Source organism: Balaenoptera acutorostrata, chromosome 18, assembly GCF_949987535.1.
Source record: "Balaenoptera acutorostrata chromosome 18, mBalAcu1.1, whole genome shotgun sequence".
Taxonomy (NCBI): Eukaryota; Metazoa; Chordata; class Mammalia; order Artiodactyla; family Balaenopteridae; genus Balaenoptera; species Balaenoptera acutorostrata.
In genome coordinates this window covers 77299735-77314789 of record NC_080081.1, presented here as the reverse complement: position 1 = coordinate 77314789, position 15055 = coordinate 77299735, and the positions used below count along the sequence as shown (strand labels likewise).

General features: G+C 47.3%; 1 protein-coding gene across 4 annotated transcripts in view; it reads left to right on the top strand.

Annotated features, from left to right (window-relative positions):
• LOC102998822 (phospholipid-transporting ATPase IB) overlaps positions 1-15055 on the top strand; it is a 535813-nt gene that overhangs the window by 486689 nt on the left and 34069 nt on the right. For 3 of the 4 annotated variants that reach the window (XM_007164203.3, XM_057533250.1, XM_057533252.1), the window contains exon 35: positions 2984-3088. The exons of the other annotated variant lie outside the window; for it this stretch is intronic. In XM_007164203.3, the coding sequence (XP_007164265.2) occupies positions 2984-3088 (105 nt within the window). The remainder of the gene's footprint in view (positions 1-2983; positions 3089-15055) is intronic. 4 annotated transcript variants of the gene reach the window in all.

Below are 15055 nucleotides of genomic sequence, written 5' to 3'. Positions count from 1 at the left end.
AATTTAACATTTCCTTCTGACTTGCTCTCCTTCCATAAGAAAAGAAAGAAAGAGTCCAGGAAAAAAGTTTCAGAAACAAGAAGATGAAAAGTTCAAGATTCTAAGCCGACTTACTTATTTCAAAAATCCCTAATAACCTGGAGATACTCCTGTTCTATCTGAAGGTTCACTGTGGGTTACCACACTCCCTTGCAGGGGCTAAGTGCCCCTACCTGAGCCTTTTGTGATCACCTGGCCTCTTGACGTGGGGTTGGGTGAGCAGTCCTGGACCCCTGGGAACCCGCTGTCCACAGGCAATGGGAGAGATCCAATTTCCATGCCAGTGGCTAATGCTTAGAGCCTGGCTTTTGAAACCTATAAGTATTAGGCTTTAGTCCATTCATATGCAGATTTGACAGGGGAGGTCTAGAATAATTTCTTTAAGTAAGGCCTTATTGGGTAAAGGTTCTTAAGAAAATGGTTTTATTCCATTTTATTTTTTTAAATTAATTAATTTATTATTTATTTTTGGCTGCGTTGGGGCTTCGTTGCTGTGCGCGGGCTTTCTCTAGTTGCGGTGAGCGGGGGCTACTCTTCATTGCGGTGCGTGGGCTTCTCACTGCAGTGGCTTCTCTTGTTGCGGAGCACGGGCTCTAGGCGCGTGGGCTTCAGTAGTTGTGGCTCGCGGGCTCAATAGCTGTGGCTCACGGGCTCTAGATCGCAGGCTCAGTAGTTGTGGCGCACGGGCTTAGTTGCTCCGCAGCATGTGGGATCTTCCTGGACCAGGGATCGAACCCACGTCCCCTGCATTGGCTGGTGGATTCTTAACCACTGCGCCACCAGGGAAGCCTGAGAAAATGGTTTTAAATTGCTAGCATCCCCTGTGTGTACTGCAGTGCTTCATGCAGAAGGACTAACCGTGTTCTAATACTGGTTAAGTTCCCAGGCTGGCTCACGGGAACTAGCCTAGTGGAAATATTAATGCTATAAAATTGGATGGTATCCATCTTGGATACGGATGCATTTTCATCCACTGGGAACATGAACAACGCCCAGGAGCATCAAGATACTGAAATTATTTCCCTCTCAGGCAATTTTGTGAATGAGTGAAAACCGGCAGCTCCAGCACAGTGGGTCAGATTCTCTCTTCTCTTGGCCCAAGCTGTAGATTTCCAGTGCTTTGCGCCCTGTGGTCCAGTCTTCCTGTTCCAAGCCTGCTTCTCTGTGTCACACTTCCCCCTAGCCCCCGGCCCAGAGGATAACGTTGGGGGCTGGTCTAGGGGTTAATGAACCCTGCTTGCTCTGTGGGCAGGAGGGTGCAGAGGAAGGGAGGACGATGGTGGGAGGACAGTCCTGAAACAGGAAGCGAGAAAGCTCATCCTCCAGGACGAACCAGACATGCTCCACGGGACCCATGTATCTGGCGTGAACCCGTGGAGTGGGGCTGGCTGTTTACCCAGCTGGCTTCTATCCATACAGCCCCAGAAACCCATGAGTTCAAAGGTAAAGTTTGGGCCCAGCGTATTCATTCATAGTGAACAGTATCAATTGTCACGTTCTTTTTGACTGTCTCCTTTCCAGCAAAAAGTTAAAACGTTTTCTCGTTTCTTGTTTAAATGAAAATTCCGCCACCTCCGCTTTGAACTGCAGTATTTTACACCCCCTGAGTCTCAGGACATTGCTTAGTGTGGTTAAGGAATTATGTGTGAAAACCTGTGTGGTTCACTTCTCTTGTTTCCTCCGGGGAAATTAATGACTGACCCATATACAGAGTCTCAGCCCTGATTCTCCCTTGGAGATGAACTTGGAGTGTCAGCAGATGACGGGGCGCTGTCTTCACGGACTTCCTTCCCTTGAAGGTGGGGGGCAGACAGGAGTACGTGTTTCCGTGGAGCAGCTCACGTCTCCAGAATGTTCCATCTCACTGTCCCGCGTCCTTGAAGATGCGCTCGGTTTTGTTCTGATTCTGTCTCTGAGTCCGGCTAACTTGGTGGGCTCCCCCACATGCATTTGTACGGAAACTAACAAGCTTTTCAGAAGAAGGAACGCTGCCCTGGGCTGCTCTGTTAGGGACCTCTTGCTTTTTACAGTTTTTCTTTTCCCCTTTCTAACCTGTGTCTCCTTAAATGCCCTTTCTTCCCCTGTATAGTTTCCAACCAGCTGCTCTCTGTGTAATCTCAATTCTAGGAAGACATTTGCCATCAGACACTTATTGGAACATTGTAAGGTATTTCTTAGTTTAATCAGGAAAGGGTGCAGGTAACTCTTCCTGCAGGTCAGGAAGAGGGGCCCGTCTGCAGTTTACACGGCTGGAAAGGCCAGACCGTTTGTTACCCCATCCCTTGTTTCACGCCGCCGAGGCCTGCAGACATGGGCCCTGATGGTAAGTCTCTGCAAGAGAAGAAAGGAAATCTGTGTCCAGATATTTTGTTGACCCAAATTTCAGGTCAAGGGTTTGGCACGATGACTGTGAACTCTGGCATCATAATTCCCAGTCCTGCTGCGACAGTGGCTCTTTTCACCCTAAAAGGAGAGAGAAGACTGCTCTCCACCCACCCCCCCCCCCCGGGCTCCTGATCTCACCGTCAGGGCACAGCCCGAGGGACCCACATGCATCCACTAGGGTGAGGATTAAAGCATCTTCTGTGGTTTTCGGTCCTGCAGTGAAAAGCTTTAGAGGTTGACCCACGACTCTCCAGGTACCCTGGGCTTCTATCTGGACGCAGGGGGCCTCAGCCAGCTCTGCAGTGACAGGCGATGCTCTTTAGGGGGGCAGCTTCTGACCCTCATGGCCAGAGTCTGTTCTGCAGGACTTGGGGTGCTTCCCAGGTTGCGGAAGTGGAGCCCTTGCTATACACGGGGATGGTGAATGTTCCATGGTGTCCCCAAGCCTGGGCCCGGGTCAGAGGGCATCAGGTGTGGCCCACGAAGGGAGCAGCTCATTTTCAAGGCTGTGTAAAAAGTTCACGTGTCATGTCCTTCTTGTCTCTTCCTTGTGACACAGGGCCAAGCACACGTGCAAAAAAACACTGCTGGAGGAGGTGCAGGAGCTGGAGAGGAAGTCCAGGGTGATGGGAAGAGCAATGCTCCGGGACAGTAACGGAAAGAGGTGGGCAGCCCCGGGCCGATGCGCCGAGGATCCCCTCTCCTTTCTCTCGCCTTTCGTTCCCGGGTTTCCTTCCCGCTTCTCGGTGTCCAGTGTGAGACGGGTTGCGTGACGTGTAAATCTCGCCCGCCCAGGGGCAACGTGAAATCTGACTTTTGGGTCCCTGGGTCTGCCCCCCGGGTGAGATGGGGGTTTATGTGGGGTCTGGACATGGGAAAACAACCCACGCGCGGAAGATAGAAATAGTAGCATTGTGACCTTCAGGGGAAGTTCTGTGTTGGCAGTATTAGTAGAGTGTTTAAAAACCAGGCCTTTTGATACCAGGCCCAATTATGACACTAAAGTGTATCTGCCCTGAAGGTTTGCTGGCTGAAGAATGCGTGTTATTCGTGTAGATTTGGCTACAGTTCTTTTCAGGTATACCCGGGGTTTGTTTTGTTTTTAATTAATTAATTTTTTGCTGCTGGTGTTGGGAAAGCATCACGTGACCTACTGGCTGGTCCAGGGATGCAAGGGCGACCCCCCTTCTTTCTCATACAGCCTCAGCCTCCCACCCTCCCTCCCCCCCCCCACCCCCGCACCTAACTGCTGGGCATGAGTAGGTTTTGTTTAATCGCTTATGTTAAAATGTTATCAGATTGCATTTGGTTAAAATTTACCGAAGGAAATTGACCTGGGCCCAAGGAGAATTCGCAGGGTAGTAAGGAGACTTTTGCTGCCTTAGGGACATGAATGTCTGGGAAATTATGAGCACGACTCCTCTCCGTGCTTAGCAGGAACCCTGTTCCTTCAGCCAACTGCTGAAGAAACAAAAATCTGGAGGTTGAATACTTCTATTATATTTATATTCTGTTTTGTTTCTATTCTGTTGTACCATCTTTCAAAGCAGTGAAAACAAAGCATTTTGTTTGTTTTATTTTGCTTTTAGGAAAGACAATCCAAACATTTTGAGAAGTATACGGAATATTATCTCAAACGACTAGATATTTTAGGAAAGGGGTTGAAGAGTATAGGGTTGACGAGTATGGAGTTGAAGTTGTGGTTTCTGTGTGTGTTTATGACTTAATTGTATTGAGTCCATTAGCATTCACTGTATGGCAGCTGTGCTAGTTGTTGTAAGCAGTTATCTATCAACGGGACAAAGAGTCACTGCCTGAAGCTTCAAGTCAGGACTGGGGCGGGCGGGGCCGGGCTTTAAGGTGGTCTGTGTGTAACTGTTACACGGGCCACACAGGCTAAGGGTGAGCAGGGCTCTTCTCCCCATTAGACATCGGGAAGCCTTTCTCGGTGACAGGATGGGCTTTGAGGACGGGGAGATGGTAATGGACAGAAAGGATGAGGGCATGTTTGCGGCAGACGCCTGGGCAAAGGCTTGAGTCGGACGTGTGCAGGGGAGGACCGCGTGCGCCCACAGAGCTCAGAGCCCGCGTTTGAATTCTGGCCCTGATGAGCCATGCGGCCTTGGGTGAGAGATTGCCTATAACGAGACTGGTCCTCATCTGTTCTAGAAGAAGGCGAATGGCCGGCTGGTGGGGGGGCGTGTTGTGTTAAGGTTTTATGGAACAAGACGTGTGACAGCACATTGACCCGTGGAGACCAGCTAAACGTCGGGGGCTGGGCTTCAGTCTGGCAGAAGGGTCGTTATGTTGAAGGGTGTCGTGGGCTGTCAGCCTCGAGAGAGCTTGTGGTTGATTTAAAAAATGTAATTTTTTAAAACTATTTTTTTATTGAGGTGTCGTTGATTTCCAATGTGTGTTAGTTTCAGGTGTACAGCAGAGGGATTCAGTTATACCTACATGTGTATATATATACACACACATGCTTTTGCAGATTCAAAAAGAATGTACTTTCTAAATGCCCTTATCCCGTTCAAAATTCACTTTTACATGTTCAGACGGATCAGAAGACAGCTAGAGTTTAAACGTGGTCTCCTGCCTTCTGCATTCTGGGATCTCTTCGGTGGGTGCTCTGTGCACTTGCGACAGTGGTAGTTGATGGGAGTGTCTGTGAACGGCTGGGTGCAGGAGGTCCTCGAGGGGTCACGGCCTCCTTTCTCTCTGTCCCAGGATCTGGCCTCACTTCTGTGCTCCTAGGAAGACAGTTCAGGGGCCCCAGGCCTCCCACCATCCTCGGTGCCACCTCCCCGCACATCTGACTTCTCCCTCCTAATGGCCCCCAGGTCTCCTGGGTGGTCCATGTGCAGCCTGGATAGACAGCTGCTCTCTTTCAGAGAAGCCTCTGCCCTCACAATTGTTCCTTCATCACCTGCTTGGATTCCGGAGCTGCTGAGGGCTGGGGGAGGGGTGGCCAGGGCAGGAGTGCGGGCAGAGATTTCTGCAGCGCTGTCCTGCCTTCCGAAGATTCAGGGACCGACTCCCTCTCTGAGAGACCCTGAGTGTCCTGTCTCTTCTCTCAGCTCCCCATGCCCGACTCCCCACCCCGTCGGATGTCCGGGTTCACCCGTGCATCTCTCTCCCGCTGTCAGTCTGGCACGTAGGGGCAGCTCTGTAAATATTTGTTGACTGAGCGGAAACGCGAAAGTCCGGTGAAGAGAGGAAGGTGAGCCTGCAGCTTCCGTGCACCTGGTGCTCCGGGGCATTTGCTCCTGTTGCAAGTGGCCACAGAGGGATACAGGCCATCGCTTGGCCTCTAGTGACAGGGCCCGTCATCTCGTGGCTTGAGAGTAGAGCTCACGTGGAAGCGCAGATGGGGAGGTGGTCCTATCTGTGTAGAGACGAACCGGCCTGGAGCCGGTCCTCCCCACCTCCCACTGCCCCAGTACCCAGGCATCCTGCCTCCCTGACCATCGCCGTTCCTCAGCTCAGCTCTGACACCCTTCCCGAGGGCCCCTCGAGGACAGCCTGCCAAGTCTGAAAACCCCGATCCAAGTGGCTGGCAAATAGTCTAGCCGTTTTTCTCAGGAATGTACTCACAAGAAATAGAACCAAAATCTTTATGCATGAATCCTAAAACCCCTTTTGTGCCAAATGACCATTTTGAAATGGTAGCTGGAGATGCTTAAGTGTCCCTATGTGCCCTTAATTCATTCGGTAAAATACTTGAACATTTTATTGATCTTATCTAAGCCCCCAAACTTTTTCACGATTTTGATAAAACCTTAAAATTTCATGAACCGGCTTCTGCCCTTTCTCATGAGTAAATCGGCTTCCAAAATTAACCTGTGTCCTTTGGGCATAAATCAGCCCGTTCTCATGACTTAGAGAAAACAAGCTGATAATGAGAAGGGGAATTAGATATCTAGAAAATATCATGAAATAAGAAATACCAAGGGAATGAACAAAAATGGGTTTTCTTGATTTTTAGTTTTTTTTTTTCTGGGTGGAGCACTTTCTCGCTGTGTAGTTTATGTAGCTTAGAGATGCTGGACACTTAGTGGTATTTAGATTGTTCAGAATACCTTTCCCCAAACCATCTTCCCCGTGATCTTTCCCAGGAGACAGCCCTACTGTACTGTCTGTGGAGCAGAGTCTTGTCATGCACACCATTACTTTGTACCATCTGAAAAATGAGGAGCTAAGCAGAAGAATTCCTTGTTTCAATATTTGGTAATATTTTTTCCCTCTTTATTCCTTTTTTTTGATATAATTGAAGCACAGTTGATTTACAACGTCGTGTTAATTTCTGCTGTACAGCAAAGTGACTCAGTTATACATATACATCCATTCTTTTTTATATTTTCCATTATGGTCTATCTCAGGATATTGAATATAGTTCCCTGTGCTCTACAGTAGGACCTTGTTGTTCATCCATCCCTCTTTATTCCCAACGTGTAACTCATTTTTTTTTCTTTCTGCTGGAAGAAAATCTACCGATGCTCACTTACTTTACAAATATAATTCAAACAAACGCCTAAAATGTCATGTAAGATGACAAACTAATTTTTTCCCCTTAAACTATTTTTCTTCCTTGGTGTGTGGTAGGGGGGAGTCCTGGTCTTTTAGGTGTTTCATCAAAGCGAGAAAAAAGGTTGAATGTATTAGATGAAAACACCTAGTTTCCCAGTTATGCTTAGTCTGGATAAACAAGGAGACCCTTGTCTTGTTCCAGACCTTCTTTCTGTTCATCATAGTTGGTGGGAGGGGAGTGGGGTGGGCCCTGCGCTGATTTTCTCCAGTTTCAAGGTCAAGAGTTCTGGTTGCTGCCCCTGCGTTGGGCCAGCAAGGCAGTGGGATTCTCTTTCGCTTTAGTGCTTTCCCCGAGTACAGCTTATGCTGAGCCCTGGGTAAAGGAAGCCATGCGGCTGGCCCTCCCCGGGCCGTGAGCCATCACTGCATCCCCCGTGTGGTTTTCTGTCCTTTGTGAACATTGATGCACAGGCTCCCTGCCCCCCGGCCTGAGCCAGCACTCACGGGGAAATCTAGACGGCCGCCCACCTCTCGGGAATTCCAGAGGAATCTGATCCACTCCTCTGTCTGGGCCACGGCCTGTGTCCACCCAGCTTCCATTCCATCAAGGCTACTCCACACGGCCAGGGTGCTGTCCTCACTGACGATCTGGGCCTCCTCATGGAGTGTTATCTGCCAACAACCAGAGTCAGAGCCTGAAACACATCAGCAAGATTTTCAGACAAAGGAAAGCTTGTCCACTCCCCCCGACCAGACCGTACTCTCCCAGGCTCTTTTGAAACCAATTACATTAAAAAGAAAACACAGGGCTTCCCTGGTGGCGCAGTGGTTAAGAATCCGCCTGCCAATGCAGGGGACACGGGTTCGAGCCCTGGTCCGGGAAGATGCCACATGCCGCAGAGCAACTAAGCCCGTGCACCACAACTACTGAGTCCGCGAGCCACAACTACTGAGCCCGCGTGCCACAATCACTGGAGCCCGCGCGCCTAGAGCCCGTGCTCCGCAACAAGAGAAGCCATCGCAAAGAGAAGCCCGCGCACCGCAACGAAGAGTAGCCCCCGCTCGCCGCAACTAGAGAAAAGCCTGCACGCAGCAACGAAGACCCAACACAGCCAAAAATAAATAATTAAAAATAAATTAAAAAAAAAAGAAAACACAAAAACTTCCCAATACATTTTGAGTGTGTACTCAACTAAAAAATATCCATTATGCTTTGGTCTTTAAACAGAAATCCTTTGATGTTTAAAATAGTGTTAGTATCGTCATATCTCCAAGTCAAAATTGGTACAACTGCTGAGTCAAAGATGAGTATAAAGAAGGCCCAAAACAGGAGATGCACCAACTTTACTGTGTATTATTTCTCCAATATAAGCCTTATGTCATTTCAGGAAAAATACTTTTTTTCTCAAAGTATAGGGTGTGAGCTCTGTCTTCCTTTTGTTTCCCTCCCACCCCTTCTCCCACTTTTTTCCTCTAAAATACCTATTAGTCATTTTATTAGCTAAAAGGTTAGGAAACTATGGCATCAGTTTAGCGAACCTCTCCAGACCAGGTGGCAAATGTCTGCCTCCAACATCTGGTTAAGATTTATTTTACTTCCAGCTGCATTTTTTCCATCAATGTGTCATGAAGCTGAGGGAAGAGCAGAGACTGTAGAGACAGACCTGAATTGAGCTCCAAGCCCTGCCACTCACTGAGCTGTGTGACCTTGGCTGAGTTACTAACGTCTCTGAACTTTAGTTTGCTTATCATCAATTTGGTTTGAGGTTTAAATGAAATAATACAGGTTAACTCTATAGTATATGTAGACTTTCAGAAAGCGTTAACACCCCTATGTCTCTAACTTAGAAGCAGAATCACAATTCAGTTTCGCTGGCCCTTTGAACACACATGGTTTTCCCAGAGGACGTGGACAGACAGAGGAGTCAGATCCCTGTCCTGGAGGGACCCAGACCTGAGGACAAATGCTTCCTCTCCAGACACATTGACATTGCTCCCTCGTGTCTGACTTCTCCCACTATCCTAACATCTGCCTGGGCTTCCCTTAGTACATTCATTTATCAAGTTTTCTAAATTATTCAAATATTCAACATACATGAGAGTAGAGAGACGAGGTCGACGAATTGCTGTGTACTCATTGCCCGGATTCAGCACTTACCAAGATTTTGCCACAGCTGCTTCATCTAGCCCCTTTTTGCCCCTATTTTTTTGGGGGTGGGGTGGGCCATGCTGCGTAGCTTGCAGGATGACCTTAGCTCCCCGACCAGCGATTGAACCCGGGCCCCCTGCCATGGCAGCTCAGAGCCCTAATTAGCCACTGGACCACTAGGGAATTCCCCACCCCTATTTTTTCTTTGCAAATCCCAGACGTGACAGCATTTCACCCTTACATAGTTCAACATGTAGCTCTAAATATCTTACATTATAACGTGTCTATAACTAATACATCTTACCCTTGCTTGTGTGTGACATAGAAACAGTATAACTCCAGTGCCTGTTATCACATCTAATAATTAACTATCATTCCTCTGTATCGGCTGATAGTCCATAAAGAGATTTTCTGGACCATCTCAGCCCTGTCTTTTTAGGGTTTTATTAGATTTGTTTTAGGATCTAGGCGAGGTCCACACGTAATGTTTTTGGCTGTGTTTCTAAGTCTCTTTTAATCTCAAGAAGTGCCCCCTTGCTTGTTTTTAATGCCATGGGCTTAACAGAATTAGATTTTTCTCGTCATGATCATCACCATGGGCAGCGCATGACAGTTTCCTCCTGTGCAGAGGGGGGACCTTGGCCTTTGGGAGGTAGACTCACCTGCCCAGGTGGCCCAACTAAACAGGGGCTGCACCCCATCTCCCAAGTCCAGGCCTCTTTCCAAGAAGCCAAGATACTGACAGTCACCCGAGTGCTTCCATTTCCGATCTGACCTTCATCAGAGTCCCCGGAAAGCAGCGGAGCCCTGGAGGCCAGGAGGGGTGCCTTCCCAGGGGGGCGGGAGTTCCCTCAGAGGCCGCAGACCAGGGCCTGCCGTCGGCCAGCCTGATGGGGTCGTGAGCAGAACTCTGCAGGAGCCAGAGAGTCGTGGTGCTGGTGGCTTTAGGGCCCCACATGTAGAAAGAGCATGGGACAGACTTGTTGAGAAGGTGACTTCCAGCCAGCATCACCTTACTGGGGACCAGCGTGTCTATAAAAGAACCTGAGTGTGTTTAATCCCACGTGGGGAAGAACCTTGGGCAAGGACTAAGTCCGGCAGGTATTTTAGTTTAGAGACCGAGGAGCTTTCTCAGGAAAACCACCAACTGGGAACACAGCAACACTCCCAGGCGAGACCAGGGAAACCTCAGAACAGGTGAGGAAATGCATTCGTGGGACAGAGAGAGTGAAATGACAGGAGGGCTGATGGGATTACCCAGGTGAGGATTTCTGGGGACTGTTTGCATCCTGGGCACAGGAAGGAAAGGATGAGGGAATAAACTCTTAAGGAGGCGAGAGGCCTAATTAGCATTTGATTAATGAACACCTATGCTGCCCTGTCAACGAAAAATAATTGGCTCTGTTATCTTACGGATGTTCCATCCTGAGGGCCTTTTTGTGGTTGTTATGGCCTGGTGTTTAATAATTGAAACAACTTTTCTGAATACCATTTGTCATTTGTTTTGAAACAAGAAAAGGATTTCTCCTCCACCTTTGAGTGGTGTGTTAGCTGTTCTAGAAGCTGCCCAGAGCCCGGCCACTGCCCACGGCTTGATGAACGATGACAGCCTCTTTACAGGACGCCTGGAGAGGGCCGGGAAGGAACTCTGTTTCCTTGCAATGTAGGGAGGTGACAGGGGTGACAGATTCGGTGTTGGTCAGTGGTTTGCTGGCAACAGTCCTCATCCTATTTCTCGGATGACTTCAATACATTTATTTTTTGGATTATGACTTAAGTTAGCTCAATGTCAACTTCATCTGCCAAAAGTTGGCAGATAAAGTCATTTTTACTCATGAAGTTAATGTCAGTAAGTAACTAGTGCTGATGGCTCACTGTGTCCCTTTTAAACTAACATGAAATATTTTAATCCTTTTTTTTTTGAAAGTTGATTTTATTTAAGCTATTTGTGCAACAATAGAAACAATCAGAGGTCGACTTGGAATTTTTGTTTTTGTTGTATAGGTCATATAATTTGAATAGTGACGTTTTACATTCCAAGCAGGGATTAGTTCTTTGGGAAATTCTTAGAAGATCTTGGCTAATTGCTTTTCTTTCATTATCGGTGAGTTGTTTGTCTCCCCTGTCTTCGCTGCCTACAGCTGGGAGGGGAGCAAAACATCCCAGCTGGCGGAAAAATGGGTGACCAGGAACACCCGCTTTGAAACTGAGTCACAATGAGATAATTTCCAGGACGAACCAGATTCTCTGGCCTGTTTCATTCCTCAGTTCTTGGGGAGGCCGAGGAAAGAAGTGTAGACATTCTGACACCCTGAAAGTACGGGTACAGAGTGGTTTTTGTAGTGCGTGCACGACAGTTACTGAATCCCCTGGTCGTACTGGACTGTCGGAGGGAAGGAGAAGTTGAGGCGTGCTGCTGGACATTTTGCATTCATGGCCGATGTCTGCTTCTGCCCCGACACTACTCTGAACACATCGCCCGGGTCCCAGGTGTGGTCGGTGGTGTCAGGTGAGGTGGCCCCCATCTCTGTAGCTGGCTGGCACTCGGAAGGCCAGTCTAGGCCCATGTGGTCACGGGTGAATATGACATCATTGGCCTTGTGGTTGAGAAGAACTTGGAGAACATGTAAAAGTTACAGCTAGGAGACGGTCACCGTAGCGGGCATCACTGCATTTAGCGATAGATTTATTTGTGTCTCATGATAGTAAATCCTCCCCTGGGCCAGGACACAGGACACAGGACACAGGAACGACTGCTAACCATGGGGCCTCGGTTTTCAGCCACTCAGGGAGCCCAGCGAAGTCTTCCTAACAAGGCAGTGGAAAAAGGGATCTTCAGTGTTTATTCTCTCTCTAGTAATTAGGATCGGTTCAGGGCATGGTCGGCGGTGGTAACTGGGAGTTCACACTTGCTAATGAGTCACCACATTGGCTGCATAGCGAATAGAACCAGTGATGTCTTAATCGGGGCCGAGTCGGAAGCGAGGGCGGGCCAGGCCAGGGTGCAGCTCGGAGCAAGAGAGACAGGTCCCCGCAGTGCTGGGGCTCACGTGGTCCCGTGAAGGTAACAGACGGAACACGTGAATGAACAGGAGAAAAGGAGGAAAGTGAGGCAGAGCTCTGTCCTGGGGCATGACTGGCCGGGCTGGAGTGGGCAGGAAGGCCTCCCAGGATGGCACTTACCGAGACCCAAATAAAAACTGTACACACGGCCACCCAGACGAAGATCTGGGGAAGGAGCCCTGCTGGCTGCAGAGAGGGCTGGTGGGGAGGCCAAGGGGGCCCGCCTGGTGTGGCCGGTGCCTGTGAGGTGCGGGCAGAGTCTTCTAGGCAGCGGCAGGGCCCACGTCACTCAGTCCCTTGGGGGGTTGTGAGCCAGCCCAGGGGACCAGGGTTTCAGCCGCCAGAGCCACGGGAAGGGTGTAAGCAAGGGGAACGCAGGACCCGGTTTTCTTGACCACGTGATTACCGTGATGTTTTAAAGCCATGGAATCCCATACCTAAATTAAAAAGTTAAGTAAAATACCAAAATATAAAACGGAAGGTATTTATTAGTATGAATTTATTATAAAAATTCAAATTAACACATGTATTTGTTTTAAAGTCAATCGGTGGTGACACTGAGATGATTTTTAAAATGACAAAAATCTGAAATTGGTATCTTAGGGAGGACAGATGTCTTATCTCTATATCCAATTTTTCTCTACTTTCTTTTGGGTTGTACCTAGAAGAGCCTCGATGTACAAAACTTAGTTGCCAAGTTTAAGGGTTTCACAGTTCACCTTGTAACCTCAGACAGTTTTTCTTTTTTTTCTTTATTATATTTAATATAATGATGATTCATTTGCTTAAATTAATATATAAAATAATATTAATATATAATATTAAACAATTACATAATGATTTTATAATTATTAAATAATATATAAATATAAAGAACACATAACATATAAATAATATAAATTCGCTTAAATTTCTTATCAAAAATGTACAAGTCATATAAAGAAGCAACCAACAGCTTCTGTAAGCACTAAACTCTCTAAAATAGCATCGTGATAAATTGATTGCTCTCGTTGCAGAATTGACTGCAGACAGGAACAGGGGTCAAGCAAAGCACTCAGAGCTGAATAGGCTCATTGTCACTATTATTTTACATGAATGGACACCTAAGAATGCTTTTTTAAAAATAGCAATATATAGTTACAACCTTTCTAATAAGTGACTGATACGTAAGATCAACTATAAGAACCTTTAGGATTTCCCTGGTGGCGCAGTGGTTGAGAATCTGCCTGCCAATGCAGGGGACACGGGTTCGAGCCCTGGTCTGGGAAGATCCCACATGCTGCGGAGCAACTGGGCCCGTGAGCCACAACTACTGAGCCTGCGCGTCTGGAGCCTGTGCTCTGCAACGGGAGAGGCCGCGATAGTGAGAGGCCCGCGCACCGCGATGAAGAGCGGCCCCCGCTTGCCGCAACTGGAGAAAGCCCTCGAAGACCCAACACAGCCATAAATAAATACATAAATAAAACTAAAAAAAAAAAAAAAAAAAGAATCCACCTGCCAATGCAGGGGGCACGGGTTCTAGTCCTGGTCCGGGAAGATCCCACATGCCGTGGAGCAACTAAGCCCGTGCACCACAACTACTGAGCCTGCGCTCTAGAGCCCATGAGCCACAACTACTGAGCCTGCGCTCTAGAGCCCGTGAGCCACAGCTACTCAGCCCACGTGCCACAACTACTGAAGCCCACGCACCTAGAGCCCATGCTCCGCAACAAAAGAAGCCACTGCAATGAGAAGCCTGCGCACTGCAACGAAGAGTAGCCCCCACTCGCCGCAACTAGAGAAAGCCCGCACACAGCAACGAAGACCCAACGCAGCCAAAAATAAAGAAATATAAATAAATAAATTTTAAAAAAGAACCTTTAATGTGAGAAGTTTCGGAAAGCAAGTTAACTTGAAACATTTGTGGTTTCTGATATATTAAGATTTAATATGGGGCTTCCCTGGTGGCGCAGTGGTTGAGAATCCGCCTGCCAATGCAGGGGACACGGGTTTGAGCCCTGGTCCGGGAAGATCCCACATGCCGCAGAGCAACTAAGCCCGTGCACCACAACTACTGAACCTGCGCTCTAGAGCCCATGCGCCACAACTACTGAGCCCATGTGCCACAACTACTGAAGCCTGCGTGCCTAGAGCCCATGCTCTGCAACAAGAGAAGCCACCGTAGTGAGAAGCCTGTGCACTGCAACAAAGAGTAGCCCCCACTCGCCACAACTAGAGAAAGCCCGCACGCAGCAAGGAAGACACAGTGCAGCCAAAAATAAATAAATAAAATAATAAATAAATAAAAATGATTTAATATGAATTATAGGAAATATTTATATGTGCTTATTTTAGTTAAATATTTTTAAAATATTTAAGGTATAGAGACTGTGATTTAGACTATGGTTTGAAAAACTAGTAAACAGTAACCTTAAAAGCATATATTATCCTTGTATTTCAATTCAATCACCAAATCCAGACGCATATATTCTGCAAAAAACTTAAAGTGTTTATAAGAATATACGCTTTAGAGAGAGTAAAACACAATTATTTCAATATTACTTGTAAATCTAATTTAGTAATATAAAATGAATAACTTGAAGTTTTGGTATTTAAATTAAAAAGTAAAATTTAGGCAAGAGTTTTACATGCACTCATTTAATTTACTGATAAATATAACTTTTCATTACTAATGAAATTTTAAAAATTTAAATTCTACCATATATTTCTTTTTGCCAGTTCATCAGAAATAGTAATGAATTTTAGGTATTCAAGGTATTTCTCGAATGATAGTTGTTTTGTTCGTTAAGGCATTGATGTTATCACCCAGACCTTTTGTCTTCCTGGCTCTGTGTTACCTATTCAGAAAGCATTTGCTTTTTTAAAAAGCACACAGGACAGGAACTTGCTGGA